Source organism: Formica exsecta, unplaced genomic scaffold (assembly GCF_003651465.1).
Source record: "Formica exsecta isolate Colony F162 unplaced genomic scaffold, ASM365146v1 scaffold308, whole genome shotgun sequence".
Classification (NCBI taxonomy): domain Eukaryota; kingdom Metazoa; phylum Arthropoda; class Insecta; order Hymenoptera; family Formicidae; genus Formica; species Formica exsecta.
Genome location: NW_021850337.1, coordinates 137,409 through 153,244, shown reverse-complemented (window position 1 = coordinate 153,244; position 15,836 = coordinate 137,409). Strand labels below are relative to the sequence as shown.

Here is a 15,836-nt window from a genome sequence, read left to right as displayed (position 1 = left end):
TATATATACCTAGAGATATATTCTTCTGATTATATAATCTGAGACAGCGTATTTGCAATTCCAATATTAAAATGGCACAGCAAATTATTGTGGTAAAAACAGATATTGAATTTAAATAAAATATATATAAAAGTTTTGATATTAATATTTTAATATTCTAAATTATAAAATAAAAAATTTATTATTTGTAGAGAAGATTATTTGTCAACAATGTAAAATTTTGGGTGATTAATAAAGATCAAAACTGAACATTAATGATGAGAAAAAGATTAAAGCAGAATCTCTTTCTTCATTTTCTCTATCTTAAATTGACTAAATACATATAAGCACATTTTTCGTCATATTAATTTAATTTGCCGAGAATAAAGTATTATAAATTGCATTTAATTTTTTATGTTTATGTTAAATTCATTATTTAATTTTATATATGAAATGATAAAGTTTTATATTTTAGAAATATGTTTTAAATTAAAATAAATGTTTTAAAATTAATTTTTCCAGTGTATTGGAAATGTAAGTACATACATATTATTAGAATTATAACGGAAACATATCGAATATTGTACTATATAGTTTCTTTACGCGTTTTTCATATGTGAATTTCTGTATGCTTTGTAACTTTGGGCATTATTATACTTTTTTTTTAATGCATGTGGCTTACGCATTCTGACAGATGCTTTGTTGTTCTAACTTGCATTTATTATATAATAAATTAGTTCTCTCTATTTTTTCTGAGACTTTTGCGCGTTGCAATTTTTGTGAAATCGTGTATTTACATATTTTTTCTAGATAATTTATATATTCAATGATAATTGGATGAGCCTATAATCTCTATTTTATATAATCTAATTTTGGTACGCATTTAAAATGCGTTAAATTGCATTAAATTTCGTTAAATGACTGTACTTCGTTAATTCAATCGAACGGGAAACATGTATCCTTCCGAAAAATGAAAATTTCTTCATCTTTCTCCTTGTTATAACAATCGCTGCGGGATTAATAATTATTAATCTAATTAACTTAAGACGTAAAATTGACAGATTCGTCGTGTCGAGAGGGCAAATATTCTTTACATTTCCGGAATTTACTCTAATCGTAAGTCAGCAGACAGCGGCATAGTTTAAACGTAAAGGAATTTCCGGTGCTCTATATACACACATACACTGACAACGAAGAGGCGCGCGCTGCTTGCGCGGATATGTACGGGCATTGTTACCCCAACAAATCTACCTCGAATCAACGATGGATCTGCCGTCCGTTTGTAACTAACCGCACCGTACCCTCTCGAATGCACTTTGCATGCGGAACGATAGGCGCCTAACTTCCAGCAGAATTAGATAACCAAACGAGCATTTCGCGTACATAGCGCGTCGGCTTCCTCCCTCTCTCCTCTCCTCTCCTCTCCTCTCCTCTCCTCTGCTCGAGTAATAGTTCGATCATTTTGGGGAATATCCAAGCGTTGGCAGAGAGCGTGCGAATATCCGACTTGATTTAAATATCAAGAACGCGTGCCATTCTGTTCGACAGCGTCCGAATGCATGTTTAGGTTTATGGAGAATCAAATAATTTTATTATCGGAGCATAAACACAGACCGCGTTTCATACATTCGTTTTGTGCGCTCGGTACACTGTGAATTAACGTCAAGTAGTTAGCGCTTTGTTTATCCAAAAAGTTTTATTCCCGAGAGAAGAGTACTTGCCAAAAGTGGGAATAATTTCAAGTTGAAAGAGGGATAGTAGACTGTTCGAGAACTGCTAAGCCGTCTGCAATATGTGTACATTGGTTGGCTAAACAGATACAATGGAGACTTGCTGCATATATGTATATATACACACATTATATATTATACATATTTGGGGGGAGAGAGAGGGGAGATAGAGAGAGATAGAGAGAGATGCAGAGTCCTTTTGTCCATTGGATCGACCATGCAGGATAGTGTGACCAAACGCCGGTAAAGTCCTTTGTTTCATGTGGGCTACCATGTACGCAAAACCTCGAGACACTCGAACTATATTATGTCAGAAGAGTAGTGTGCGCGAGAATATCCAATAAAATATATATTTCAACAAAGTACGTATAACTCCACGTGTAATTTCAAGCTCTGCGTATAATTAATCCTTTAATCGACGTTGTTCCGTTTGCGTCTAGTGATTTACTTCTATCATATCCTACGTTATACTGTGTAGAATTTCGGTACGACGATGTAATTGTCATTTGGCACGAATCGTTTTTTCGGGACGGCCATTAACAATACGTAGGAAATTTTTAGTAATTCATAAAAGTGCCTTCGTGGATCTGGCCTACGGCCAGAATCGTGTTTGCATTTGTCGATAAAAGAACGTCGTGGAAATCAGCATACTTATTCGTTTTAGCCGCAAATGATTTATTGCCTCTAGTTAGTAGAATTATAAAAATTGGCTATTTATGTGAAATAGCTTATTAGCAACTTGACTCTTAATTTATTCGCGATTTAATTCATTTACCATAGAATAAAGCATCTGTCAGAATACACACATGAGACAAATTTATCTAGCGTATATAGAACATTATGTGATTACAAATTCATGGTCTACATTATCATTGCAAATCTAATACAACCATTATCTTATGATTGCAAATTATAAACAATCGATTTTAATTCAATTCTGAGCGTGTAGGCTACAGGAATAATACATGATTTACGGTAGTGCACATTACTATTCAGTTAAAACGTAGTACAATAATAATTATGAAGGTATTCCCGTGCTATTAAAGTACGTTTCCGTTAATTCCTCATACATATTCAGCAAAGGGCGTGCCTAAAAGGCGAGATATATCCTACATGAATTTCACAGCTTGTAGTACCAAAACTTCTGTACTTATAAAAACAGAAATTTTTGCGGAGGCTTTAAAATTGTCTTATTTGACAATTAATATTTAATTAATATAATATAAAATAAAATTTTCCCAGAGAAATATTTACACAGTACATAAATATAAATTGTCTCTATCAAATTTCAAATTAATTTAGTTATCTATTAAATTTTAAAGACATTACGTCGATTTTATCTCGCAATTATTGTGTTTCCGCGATGATAATTGATCGTTGATTGTGTACCTCGTGTGCGTAAATACGAATTGTGTAAGTTCGGTATTGACAGCTCGACATTTAACAGTTAAATATCTCTTGAAAAATAATTGATTGAAAACAAGCAAACGTTAAAATAGATAGAGGAAGGCGGTAATGAAAATGAGATGCACAGAAAATGCGAAAAATACGATGGTAGCGCGATTTATAAATTATCGCGCTAAAGTCGGGTACTTTCTAAGAATTACTACTTAAATCTCAAGTTCCCGAAAGTAACTAATACGTTAAATAGCATAGATAATAATTGCGAATGTATCTCTCGTACTTTGAAATTTTCTCTTTTCGTGATCTCATACATATTCAGGGGATGCAATGTCTAAGAGCTGAGATAGCTCCGGTGTCGATTTCGCGAAACTACCGACGAATTTTCGCCGTTTGCCGAAGCGACGAGAGAAGAGGGGTAAAGAGAGTAACCGGCGAGATCACCGGTTAAGAGGCGGTGGGGGTGATGTGAGCGGCGGTTAATTGGCAAAGCGCGATAAGGTAGCTGGTCCCCCCATATATGCATATGAATGGCGAGTATATTCCGTTTGCTAGCTGCGGTTACGTTGCTCGGCATGCAAATAAGTTTTCCGGTCTTGGGCGCCGACGCGATTCGGAGCTATCGCCTTTGCAGAACGAACGGGGAGTTTAGCGGTATGATCGTTTCCGGGGATTACCACGGCTGATTCGAGCGATCATTTCCGTTTAAAATATCCATTAAAAGTATGAAATTTCAATAAAAATCGACGTCCGTTCGCTGTAACTTTATCTTGCTGTCTCCGATGCGGATGCACGCAACTCTCGTATCTTCCGGTTTTTCCCGTCCGAAATACGTTCGCTGACAAATCGTTCCACACGTGTACCTCTTTTTGGAGACATCGATCGTGGCTGAGCATACATATCGGTGTATCGAGATTATTTGTCGACTGATTTTTTTCCCACGACTTTACGGAACAGTGCTGGTTTTGCGAAATATCTCACGGCTGCGCTATCAATAAATGTCAGCGAGTCAACATTCCAAACATGTCGAGCAACGTGAAATAATATAAGCTATCTGAATCCTTTTTTTTTCACCACAACGGCCATATTCAATTTTGAAATATTTGATAGAAATTGATTATAAGAATAAGAGAGAGCAGAAATTATATTATTCGGAAAAAGTTTATCTGTTTAACGTTTTGATTTGTTTGTCATTTTTCTCTTGCGGTGTCACTTTAGTGATATATTCGTAGCCGCTTCCATTTGATTCATAAAATCTAATCACCATGCTCTAACCGCGAGAGTCACTAGTGAACTTCGTTAGTACCTCTTTAAAGTTTCTCTCCTTCTGGGAAACTAACTTGGGACATTTTAAGACTTAATACTTCTCGTAACAGTGACAATTTATTTTGTGGTCTCACGCTATTTACGTGCTACGACTCTATTACACATTGACTTTTTTTATTAACCCTACCAGTATACGCAAACGTTACTATCTCATATATTCATATATTCATGAAACTCGCGAGGGTTATGTTATATCACATGGTATAGAAGATTAAAAAATTTTAAACGTATTGTCTGCCGTTTTATCACGTCGGATATTTTTATTATATTCGAAGCTTGCACGACAAATTTAACATGACGAAACAATTGTCGCATAAATCAGTAAATAATTACTTTTTATCGGATCACTCTTTATTTTATCATATTTCGTGCTTTTGCATATTTTCAAATCTCTTGGCTTTCGCAATTTGCAGTCGAGTGATACAAGTTGTAATATTACGATGTTAAAATTAAGCTCTGTCGATATGACATTTGCGCTACATACGAACTTTGGCTACCTTAATGAAGCGAGGTAAGCAAATTTTCCCAATTTACTATTCGAACCGTGAACGGGAACGGAATCAATGAAATTTTGCGACAGTTGTTTCGCAAAAGTTTGCGTCGTTTGATTTTCGTCGTGCGCGCGTATCCCATCGTTTCGCCTGGATTCTCGGACCTTACCCAAGAGTTTTCAGTCACGTTCCTGGATTCAAGATCCAGATCCGATTTTGGAGAACAGGATCGCGTCCCCGAGAGATCCCCCAGAGCGCTTTGGCGTACGCGTTCGAGCAACTCTGTGAAATAGAGTTACGCGTTGCTGCTACATTAACTCCACCGGAAGTTGATGTCTCTGTCGGTTTCTGCCGCGTACATATATATCGTGAACCATCGAACACGTAGTGCCGAAAATTAGCCTTACCGCATTCGCCGTCGACGATCGTCGTAGCTACGAAGATTTGTTTTCCTTTCCGGATATCTACCTGGACAGATATTTCTCATGAATTTGCTCTACTCACACTTATCTTGATCTTTCATGATCTTCTAGGTATTTCTTGGTCTATTCCTACATTCTTTTATATTTAGAACATTTCTTTTATATTCATTTATTGTTTTTTGATTTTTTTATTCCACCTGTGGATGATCACAGCTGCAATTATTTTCTCTTTTTTATTTGTGTTTATACAAGTTATAATTGCTTTAATCTTTCCTTGCATACGTTAACATACTGACTGAATCGCTTTACGCGCTACTCTGTCAACCGTATCTATTTTCGCCTTCTTGTCTTCTGGTTGGTTTATCGTTTACTCTCTCGGCATTTCCTATGCACTGCAAATTACTTCGTTAATCCGTCTACTATCCCGAGCGTTGGCCGAATGAGATCCCGGATTAGTACCTAGCGTGTTTTTGTTCGAATTTCGAGATGCCCCCGATATGAGCGCCGCCATCTGTCTTTCCTCCCATGCGAAATTTGCGGCTTGGAAACATCTCTCGGAAGAAACTTAATTAATTATAACGTTGACTGATTTTGATTAATACGTATTCTCTTTTTATTCAGCAATATGCACGAAGGACTCGTCCACGTACCTAGGGTCGTCGATATATTTTTCCCCTCCGCTCTTGTTCCCAATTTTTTATCGATTATTTGATTGAGTCTGCAGCGACGGCTCTGCCATTGTATCGCTTTGTAATCGATGTAGCGCGAAATTGATACGTAGCTCCTATGAGAATGACTTTTAAAGCCACGTCAGCCAACCATCAATCGATCACGTAAATCCTGAAGCGAGCGAAGGGAGCCATCCCGTTGTGTTTTAATGCGCTCTCACGGTGACCGGCCCTTCACAATTCCTCCGTTTCTTACAAATGGATTTAGTGGACGGTGCCAATAATTCGTTTCCATTCTTCTCCCCTTGAATTACTTCCTACAATGGCGAATTTAAAAACGGGGGATACGAGAAGATGGGATCTCGATCGTTATCAGACAGAGAGTCTCCTTTCTATCTGCGTTCGTTGCCGCGCTGTTAACGAACGTCCGACGAAAACCCCCATCGAAGTTCCGCAAGTCTGACGACTTCGCAGCTCGTTAATAAAATCAATTATAACCAAAGGCGGCAAAAAATTAGCAAAGTCGTTTGAGGATGTTCGCGGGAATTTTAGATTAACGAACCCGATATTGAACTTTGCGTTCGAGTGTTACTACTGCTCATTAGTTTCACAAAAAAGGCACCATATCTCTCTTAAAGTAACATTTAAATACCTTTTGTACTTTTTCTTTTATATTATTTCATTACAAGAGAGAAAAAGATCTAATGTGTGTAAAATTAATAATACTTAAAAAATTTAGTTTTTATATGAATATGAAAGAAATTTAATTTTTTTACTTGATTCTAAGATAATTTAATTAGACTAGAATAATTTTTTGCATAAAAGAGAGATATTGTGTTAGTCTTATATTTTTTAGATTCTATTATTAACGAGGAAGTAACTGGAATAAAACAGAAAGAAAATATACGACTTCTGGAGATCCTTTTTTATGAGCAATACATTGTTAATTCAGCTTCCTGTTTTCTAGCTCAAGTTTCCGATCCCTCTCTTATCTCGATGCAAGTAGAGATCGGAAAGAAATGATTATTTCTCACCCCCGTCCATATCCGCGAAAGCGGGACGGCTCGATGGTTCGATTGCATTCGATGAAATCGCCTGCAATCGTACGACGAAATAGATTCGAAGTAAATTGGAAATGCCTTCTTGCGGTTTTTCTAGTTTTTATTTTTATATACAAATATTAGAATATAGACAGATGAAGGAGCGGAGCTAAGACTCCGCTATATGTAAAAATATAGTTTTTCTATAATAACTATATTTATATTTTTCAAAAAATTCAGTCCATTGTTCGAGATAAAATAATTAGGTATCGCCCGTTTAGATTCGAGTGTACCTTCGATAACGAATTTTTACAAACTATTGCGATCATGATTATTCTCCAGAATATCGATTCCGGACAGAAAGTTACATCCTATCGAGTGTCTTCGACGCAAGGAAACGCGTATAACATCGTTCCACGTGCTACATGTAAGAAATACAATAGTTTTCTAAGTACGACATTTTCTTGAAAGCAGTCAATCGGAAAATCGCGTACAATAAAAGCAAAATGCCGTAAAATAACATATTCTTTAAATCAACAAAACAAACTTTGTTATAATGCATATGAGAAAAGTTTTTCTTATAATTTCATATATTCGAAAAAGAGTATCGTATTTTGTCAATTTTAAAAAAGATGGGTCGTGTATGTAGTTTCTGAAATTTTTAAAATTTTGTTTAGGAAAACCTATCTTCTCATTTCATGTCTTTGTGTTTTATTCTTTTCCGTTTTTCATTTTGCGGATCGAAGAAGCTTACATGAGCATTTCGCTTGATATCGCGAAATTTTCCTCGACGGATATAGACCGTTTAAAATGGTTCGCATTTTCATTATTTCGACGACATTATCCCAATTTTGCTACCGAGAGCATAAATGCGTTTAATTATGGTACAAACGCACGTCCTACTTTCGCGAACGGCTTATCAGAAAGGGGCAACATTTCCATTAAATAGATCACACATTTTGGCTTGAAATTTTCTACGGTGTGTAGGAAGGCGTGAAATTGCTCATCACACGGGATACGCAGCGGTCTGTTGCAGCGCGATGAGAGAACACGAAAAAACGTAATTGCAAATAATTAAAAGCACTCGGGACATTTTCACGACCGCTCCCGAAGGAGTCTCGAGAATGTTTCGTCGAGCTGAATAGCCGGAACGTGCTGCTAACACCGGGACCACCGGTTCCCGCAATTCTTTCCTGCGGTAGCGTCACTCGGAAGTCTTTCGACGTGTTACGGCGGCGTGTTAGAAACCCACCGACGTTAATACCTTTTCGTCTTTTAACCCACAATCCTACCGACCATCGGTTTGGTTTAACCGAGAGAGAATTACAAGGAGGGTAATTAAATATTTCCGCGAAGAGCGACGAAAGTCATAAACAGCGGCGGTGTAACAAGGTTATTATGGCCGTTGGTCCATCGTGGTTATCAGGTTTACAGAGGTGTACTTCCGAGATCTCCGAGACTGTCGGTCGCGGAAACCTCCTTCCGATGCGGGAAGCTCATCGCCGGTTTAATTATACAACGCCACATTAAACTGTTTCAATTACAGACCGAATATACTAATTTGACGGTGCCGACAGAATTAAGGATCGTGTTTCTCGTTCTCAAAATAAAACTACAGCGCAATTCTTGTAATTTTCGCTTCGTCGATTATTTGCAGAAATTACACGAATATTATGGATCGGATGAAAATCCGATTCACATGTCGAGAGTATCAAATATACACCAGGCACTTGAGAGTTGAGTTTCGCGAGAACCGACGCGAATCTGTAATGCGTGCGGAACGGGAATAAATGCGCTTCGCAATCTTTATCGCACGGTACGTTATCACTTTTGCATCCTACGTTTCGCATTTCGTATGCAGCATCCATTTGCGCGGATCTTTAAGCGTTAATATCGGACCGAGATAATCGCGCAATTTGAGTACAATCGAGTCATCTTATCTGTCGCATTTATCGTCGTTTGTATATGGATAAAATTCAAACTCGGCGTTCTCCGATCTCTCTTGGAAACTTGACGTACAATTTTCCCGGTTTTACCAACGACACGTGGCGTTCGTTGCCCGCGGGTCGCGCGAGACACTTCTTTTTCGGGCCGGAGCAAGAGGGACGAGCTATTATTTGGCGCACAATGCGACCGACGAGGCTTTCTCTCGTTATCGGTAACGAGTTGCCTTCGGCTCGCCGACATCGGGGAAATCGCTGGCGCGCCTCTTCTCCGATGTCTTTTATCGGAGCCACTTTCAAGAGTTTCTCGGAGTTTGCTCGTGGAATCGGTGTCCAGAACGGAATCGGAGTTCGGCTTTCCGGAGGAAAGACGTGTTTCGCAGCGGCGAATGGTAATTATTACTTAAGATTTACTTAGTCGGATTGATTTTCCCGGCGCGATATAACTGGACACACACACATATATCGTTCCCCAAAATATAATTTTTTAAAGTTATATTTTACTTTACATAAGCGTTATTTGTAATGATACATTTGAAAATATATCAGTATTTAAACAAGAAGTAACGATGTAAACATAGTAAATTTGAAACTCTCTGCGTGCCGGACATTAGATACATCGATATAGATACTCCCATGGCAAATAAACGCTAGTGTACATATTTGTACACGGACACGCACGCGAAGTAGGAATACACGGAAGTAGGTGGAAGAGACACACGAGTTTGTACCAGAGAACCGGAAATTCCTATCTACCCTCCGGTAACCCGAGGAACCCGGGGACCAACAGACACAGGCCACTCTCCCGAGTAAATTTCATTCTCCTTGCGTCTCCTACCGATGCACCTTCCACTTCATTCTCTTGAGTTTCTTTTTCATTTTCTCCTCTCCATTAACGTCTTTTCTTTTCTGCGCTCGCAAAACTTTCTCATTATCTTGGCGAAAATGCGCGACTTTCTTTCTAAGACTAGTATGATTCAATTGGTTCTTTTTTTTTTTTTATTTTGGACAAAGAAGCGCGATTTCGGTGGGGACCCCGATAGACTGGCGAATCCTATTTACGCTATGTTATCTGGTTATTTTTAATTCTCGTTGCATTGTGAGTCTGATCTTATTTTTATTTATTGTACATCCCATCTTTGTGGAATTGGTCCATGAAATACCAAGCGGCATTGCTCTCCAGTTTTTAACATTACATAGTGCGTATTGTAAAATTGCGAAAAAGTTCCAAAAATACTTTTTATTCAATAAATAACTTTTGTAGATTCTGTTTGATAGTATATAAATAAAAAATGAAATAATAATTGTTATGAAATCTCTTGATTATTATATTAAATTCCAAAAATCATTTATTTTTACTCTCGCTAAATACATGTCGACAATATTACTCTTGCGAAATAAAAAATCGATTAATTGAATACTCGCGTAATAGAATTGTCGGTGGTAAATATATGTACGGATGCAACACGTCATAGCAAAACGGACAAGACGGACGTTCCTTTGATGTCTAATTGCTGATGTAATTAGAACCACGCCCGGCCATACAAAGTCGGCCATGTGCGTCGTTACGATGACATTGCTCTCGCCGGCTATAAATTCACGTTGTACTATACCACGGTCAACGATTATATGATGGAATTCAAGTTATTTGTTGGATTTTTGACTCTCGGCATTTTTCGCTGCTCGTCAACGTGACAAAGAGGCGGGCGGGATACGTGAGAGCACAGACGCGTCATTCTACTGGCTTTCGTCAGAATTTTATGAGGGAAGTTTTCGCGCGGACTTTTGTTGCATTCGGAAACGTAACTATTATTTTTCTTCTGATCTGACATCAAGAATTTTTGCCATGAGTACAGCGCATTGATATCTCAAATTCGTACGATGTCGTTACAAACGCACATTGTTTTAAGACTAATATTAATTACGTTAATTAAATCGTAGTTTTCTAATATGTCAGCTATATGAGATTTTCATATATTTGCAAGAGTTTTCCTCTCTATTTTCCTCTCTCTCGTGGACGCAAATTACACTAGTTTCGCACATATATTTTCCGTTTGTAGCTACTTTGTGAAATATTGCGGAAACAGAAATGGCTACGGGCATAATACACATTTCATAAATCCACTATGTATAATTCACGAGCACAGATAAATTAAAAAAATAATGACAAACAAAATAATATTATTTCATATTTATTGCAAAACTCAAACTTTCTGCGTTTAGATTAAGAGAGTTATTAAGATAGTTATGAACAACATATTTCGCCGCAATTAAAGACCATTGAAATTAATAATCTTTCTTAAGAATAATTATACTGCAATAAAATTAATTTATATATACAAAAATATCGAGAAAATATTTTAAGAAAAATCCATACATTTCGGTGATCTGCGTTAAATATCCTGCGATTTGTTGAAATGTGTCCGGTTTATACGTAAAGCTTAACTTACCCATCTATCAATGGCACGTCTCTGAGAATTCTGCGAGCTGCCGCGAGGCGATCCCCTGCGTGGGCCGCGAGCAGAATCCTCGTCAGTAGCTGACCAAGGACCATCATGCCCACCACCATCCTCATCCTCCTCCTCGCTGGACCCGCAGCACGTCCTTACTAATGTCTTCATGCCATCACCGTTAACCCCACCGGCTCACCCGCAGCACTTCCTTCAACCGGGTTGCAGGATGACCGAACGTAACAGGATTCTTCGTCCCGATTGTGTGTCTAGTTAATTTTCTCGGAAAGATTATTTAACGCGATCATTCTTCACCTTGTTTTTAAGATGAATTTTTTATCGCGACGGCGATCACGATTTATTGCGATCTCTCGAGATTTTTTCAAAAACTCTCAGATTCGATTCTTCAAGATCTTAATAGTTCTCGGGGATCAAGAAGAGATCGCACCGGCAATATTTTTCACTGATGAGATCTTTTGAATCACGCACTCGATTTTATCACCGCGCACGTGGAAGCCGCTTTCTCTCTTTCCTCGCTAGGATAACAGAGTTCAAGGATCAGTGCTTGCTTGCCTCTTCAGAACTGGCTCTTATCTTTGGCGCATTCGTCTTCGCACATCCCCGAGCCCACCCCAATTTCTCACATTCAGCCGGCTCGAAGGTCCACTTTTTTTCACCGCGGCGATAGCTACTCCAAGCCCTCTTTTCCCCTTCGTTCTACTCCAGCTTTCAGATTAACCTTCCACCCTCATCGCCATAGACTCTGTCCGATGCAGCTGCTGTCTCCGCGCTTCTTATTCCGTCTGGTTGCGCCTCTTCCGATTTCTTGTCTCTGCGGCCAGAATATCTCTCTTTCTCGCTCGTCAGCTACTCGTTCCGCCACTTAATATCTTAGCGCCGCAAAATTAACGGTTTTTTTAATGCAACCGTCGATCTTTGAGATCGTGACGCATTTTGATCGATTCATTTGATTGCTACCGTAGCTTGAAATTCTTTTGGCCACTCTCGGAATTAATTTTCCGAAGCGTGCTATTTCGGATTTGCCATTTATCACTGTTGCTACTCACTCGAACGTCTGCGGTTTGATTCGTTGCCGGCATTCATTTTCATCGATTGAGAAACCAATTGCCTGACGAGCACTTTCTTGAACTATTCGTAATCATCTACGAGATGTATATATTGTGCTTTTCTCACTTTGATTCCATCCGTTGCAAATTCTTTGAAGGCGAAGATGACTATCGAAGCACCGAGTCGCCTCAGGGATTTGCCTCGATAGTTTGATCAGGAATAGGTTTTCAGAGGTTTCTCCCGCTTCTGTCGTCTTTCTACTAGTCTCTAAGGATTGAAGGTCCTTTCTATCGAATAGCGCCCTTATCGACTTCTTCGTCGGCGCTCGAGAAATCTAAAGCCGCTCGATAATCGAAGACACGTCGCCTTCCACGATTCTCGCCAATGTAAAGTGCTGCTGGTTGAAACCACTTAAGCGAGGTTATCGATGTCGATGGTCTTTAATTTACGTCGGCGTCGACCTTGAGCTCGTGTCCGACGCGCTTTGATCGCGCGCTATTTGTAATGGGTATATTTAAGGAAATTGAACTCTCCGTTCGATCGAAATGCTCTGCATGTTAATTAAAACGACATTTCGAAAATATTGAATTTTTCACTCGCGTTTTGTCCGACAGACCGGCTCTCGCGCTACTTACGGCTCGTGCCATTTGCAGCTGAGAGTTTCACAAGAGATACCTCCGGGGGGATGTCGTACTACGAGGATCCCACAGGCAGTCCCGCTCGTTATGTCGCGAAGATTAATTAGAGCGGCGAGAAACGAAGGCGTTCTGTTACCCGAACGTGCGAAAATATTTTTCCCGGTTTCTCTCTTTATTCTTACGGTCGGAGATCAGTGTTCCGGGATGTTTTTTGATGCGTGATCCATCTTCCGGTATCCTTTGTTCTCTCTCTCGCTGTTTCTCGGCAGCTCCGGGGGTGTGGCCCTCCTCTTTTCTCTTTCTCTATTACTATTACTAAATCACTTGCATCGGCGACGGCGTTTCATAATCGCATCCCCGAATGTTATGCGGCACTGTCACAAACGCGGCTTGAAAATCCGTCACGATTTATTCGGCACTCAATTAAGTTCCGCGATTAATTACGCACTTGAAAAGCGGCCGACGCTTCAACGTCACTCGGTAATGAATCGCCGTGCTGCAGTCGACTCGGATATTTTCTAACTTCCGCTGACCTGTAAAGAGAGGTGGATTTTCGTAACTTGTAGACCGGAAGAATCGCGCGGAGGAATCTTTAACGAGAAATATTTTAGTCCGTCGAATCGATTATGATAACTCAATGTAAATTATTGCGAGATTAAAATACGCATAAATTTATTATATTACCGGGGGGGAAATCGAATTTGATTTGGATTTTAAAATTAGTTTGCTAATGCGTTACACAATAGCTCGTAATTGATAACTCAATGTAAATTATTGCGAGATTAAAATACGCATAAATTTATTATATTACCGGGAAATCGAATTTGATTTGGATTTTAAAATTAGTTTGCTAATACGTTACACAATAGCTCGTAATCATAAACCGGTAGTGGGTGACACAAAGCGGTTTATAATTAAACATTAATGTCCACGGGAACAATCAACTTATGTAACTATGGCTAGAAGCGATTACACACAATGCGGAAAAGTATTGTTATTTGGAGTTCTTCGCGCGGAACGAGTAAAATTTTCCATCTCTTGCTTTTTATCTCCTCCGTTAATGTCTTTCGTCGAAATAATAAAGATCAGATTGATTAGCGTCGCATCGGATTATGGAAAGGCTACCGAATCGGTGCGCGATGTCAGCTATAATTGATGACCATAATCCATTCGTCACTGTTGTTCCCGAGCGTATTATCGTCGCAATATTTCGAGTTATCATAAACGTTGAACATCACAGGGATAATTCCTCGTAATTATCCTCTCTATCCGCGCTTTCTTTCTGACACGTAATCTCATTGTGCCCGTCACGTCGGACGCGTAATCTTCTTAACGCGAGCGCGGTTAGTAATTCGACAGCTTATAGAAGATCGGACAAACCCGCGACGAGCGATGGCGTGCAACAACGAGGCCGTTAACGTCGATTGCGACTAATGAGTTAGCTTGTTCATAATTATCGATGGCAGACGCGGCCGCTCGCTCTCACGCCCGGTTATCGTCGTGATACACAGTATTTATCTGCATACCGATGATTAATTAGCGCTGATGACCGCGCCTTTTCAACCGCTGCGGTAGAACATATGTTTGTACACGTTCGTGTATATGTATATGTGCTCTTTAATTCGATGAAATTATCTTCGTATCTTCCCTGTTTTTTTTCGCGAAGAATTCTGGAATATTTATTTATGAACGTATTATTTTATAAATTGATAAGTATCGATCGATGCCAAAAATTTAATATAAATATTGAAATAAATATTTCCTACGTCAATATGCCTGTATGTTGATTAATTTAGTAATATTTTTAAGATATGAATATACATATATAATATATAAAAGAATAAATGTGTGTGTTTACTATGAGAAACTTGATACAACTGTGATTTATAGCGGATATATTTACATCTGTTACTATCTATGTATCAAATCACGTGTTTGCTCGTATTTACGGTAAAACAAAATTGATATCACTCACGGAAATGCATATCAAATCACGCGTTTGTTCGAGTTTACGGTAAAACAAAATTGGTGTCACTCACGGAAACACGATGCATAATTTCCTTTCCCATATCGAACCCAAGTCGTCGCGGTAATTTAAATTTTTTTATTCATCGTTTGGCGTTTTTTTTTCCCGAACGCGCATATTACAGAACGTTAATTGGCGCGAGGAAACTTTGTCGACGCTGTTAGTTTAATATTCGAAGATGCGCGCGAACGCCCATATTTTAGCGTGACGTGGAAAAGTTGACAAGTTAATTTAGCGACCTGCAAGATATACGGCTATCGCTGATAGTAGCTGACTTTTTTCTTGGAACGAACATGCGAATCGACACAGATGCATCTGACAGCTACGTTTCTCGGTAGACATTTCGATCGTGTCTTTCAACATATCGAATCGCCGTGCAGTTGCCGGAATTGTTTTTGACAAAACTTGAGCTCTTGCAAAGAAAAGTTCCATTTATTTTTCCGCTTATAATCGAACTATTTTGTTAAGTATGAACGAGAGAAACACAATGTTGCAGACAATGTTGAGACAAATATTGCAGCGATTATTATTATTTAGTGAAGTCACGCAAAATTATCGTCATCTATACAACAAAGAATTATTGAAAGAAATCATATTTTTTTGTAATAAGTAAGAATAATCTTTAATTACATCTTTTCAACTTATATATATATA

General features: G+C 38.6%; 1 protein-coding gene and 1 long non-coding RNA gene across 2 annotated transcripts in view; one reads left to right on the top strand and one right to left on the bottom strand.

Moving 5' to 3' along the window:
* LOC115237724 (dipeptidase 1-like) overlaps positions 1-12,168 on the bottom strand; it is a 79,349-nt gene extending 67,181 nt beyond the window's left edge. Inside the window, exon 1 of the mRNA XM_029810959.1 lies at positions 11,451-12,168. Within this exon, the coding sequence (XP_029666819.1) occupies positions 11,451-11,575 (125 nt within the window). The 5' untranslated portion in view covers positions 11,576-12,168. The remainder of the gene's footprint in view (positions 1-11,450) is intronic.
* LOC115237725 overlaps positions 1-15,836 on the top strand; it is a 113,229-nt gene that overhangs the window by 9,983 nt on the left and 87,410 nt on the right. The window lies entirely within an intron of this gene.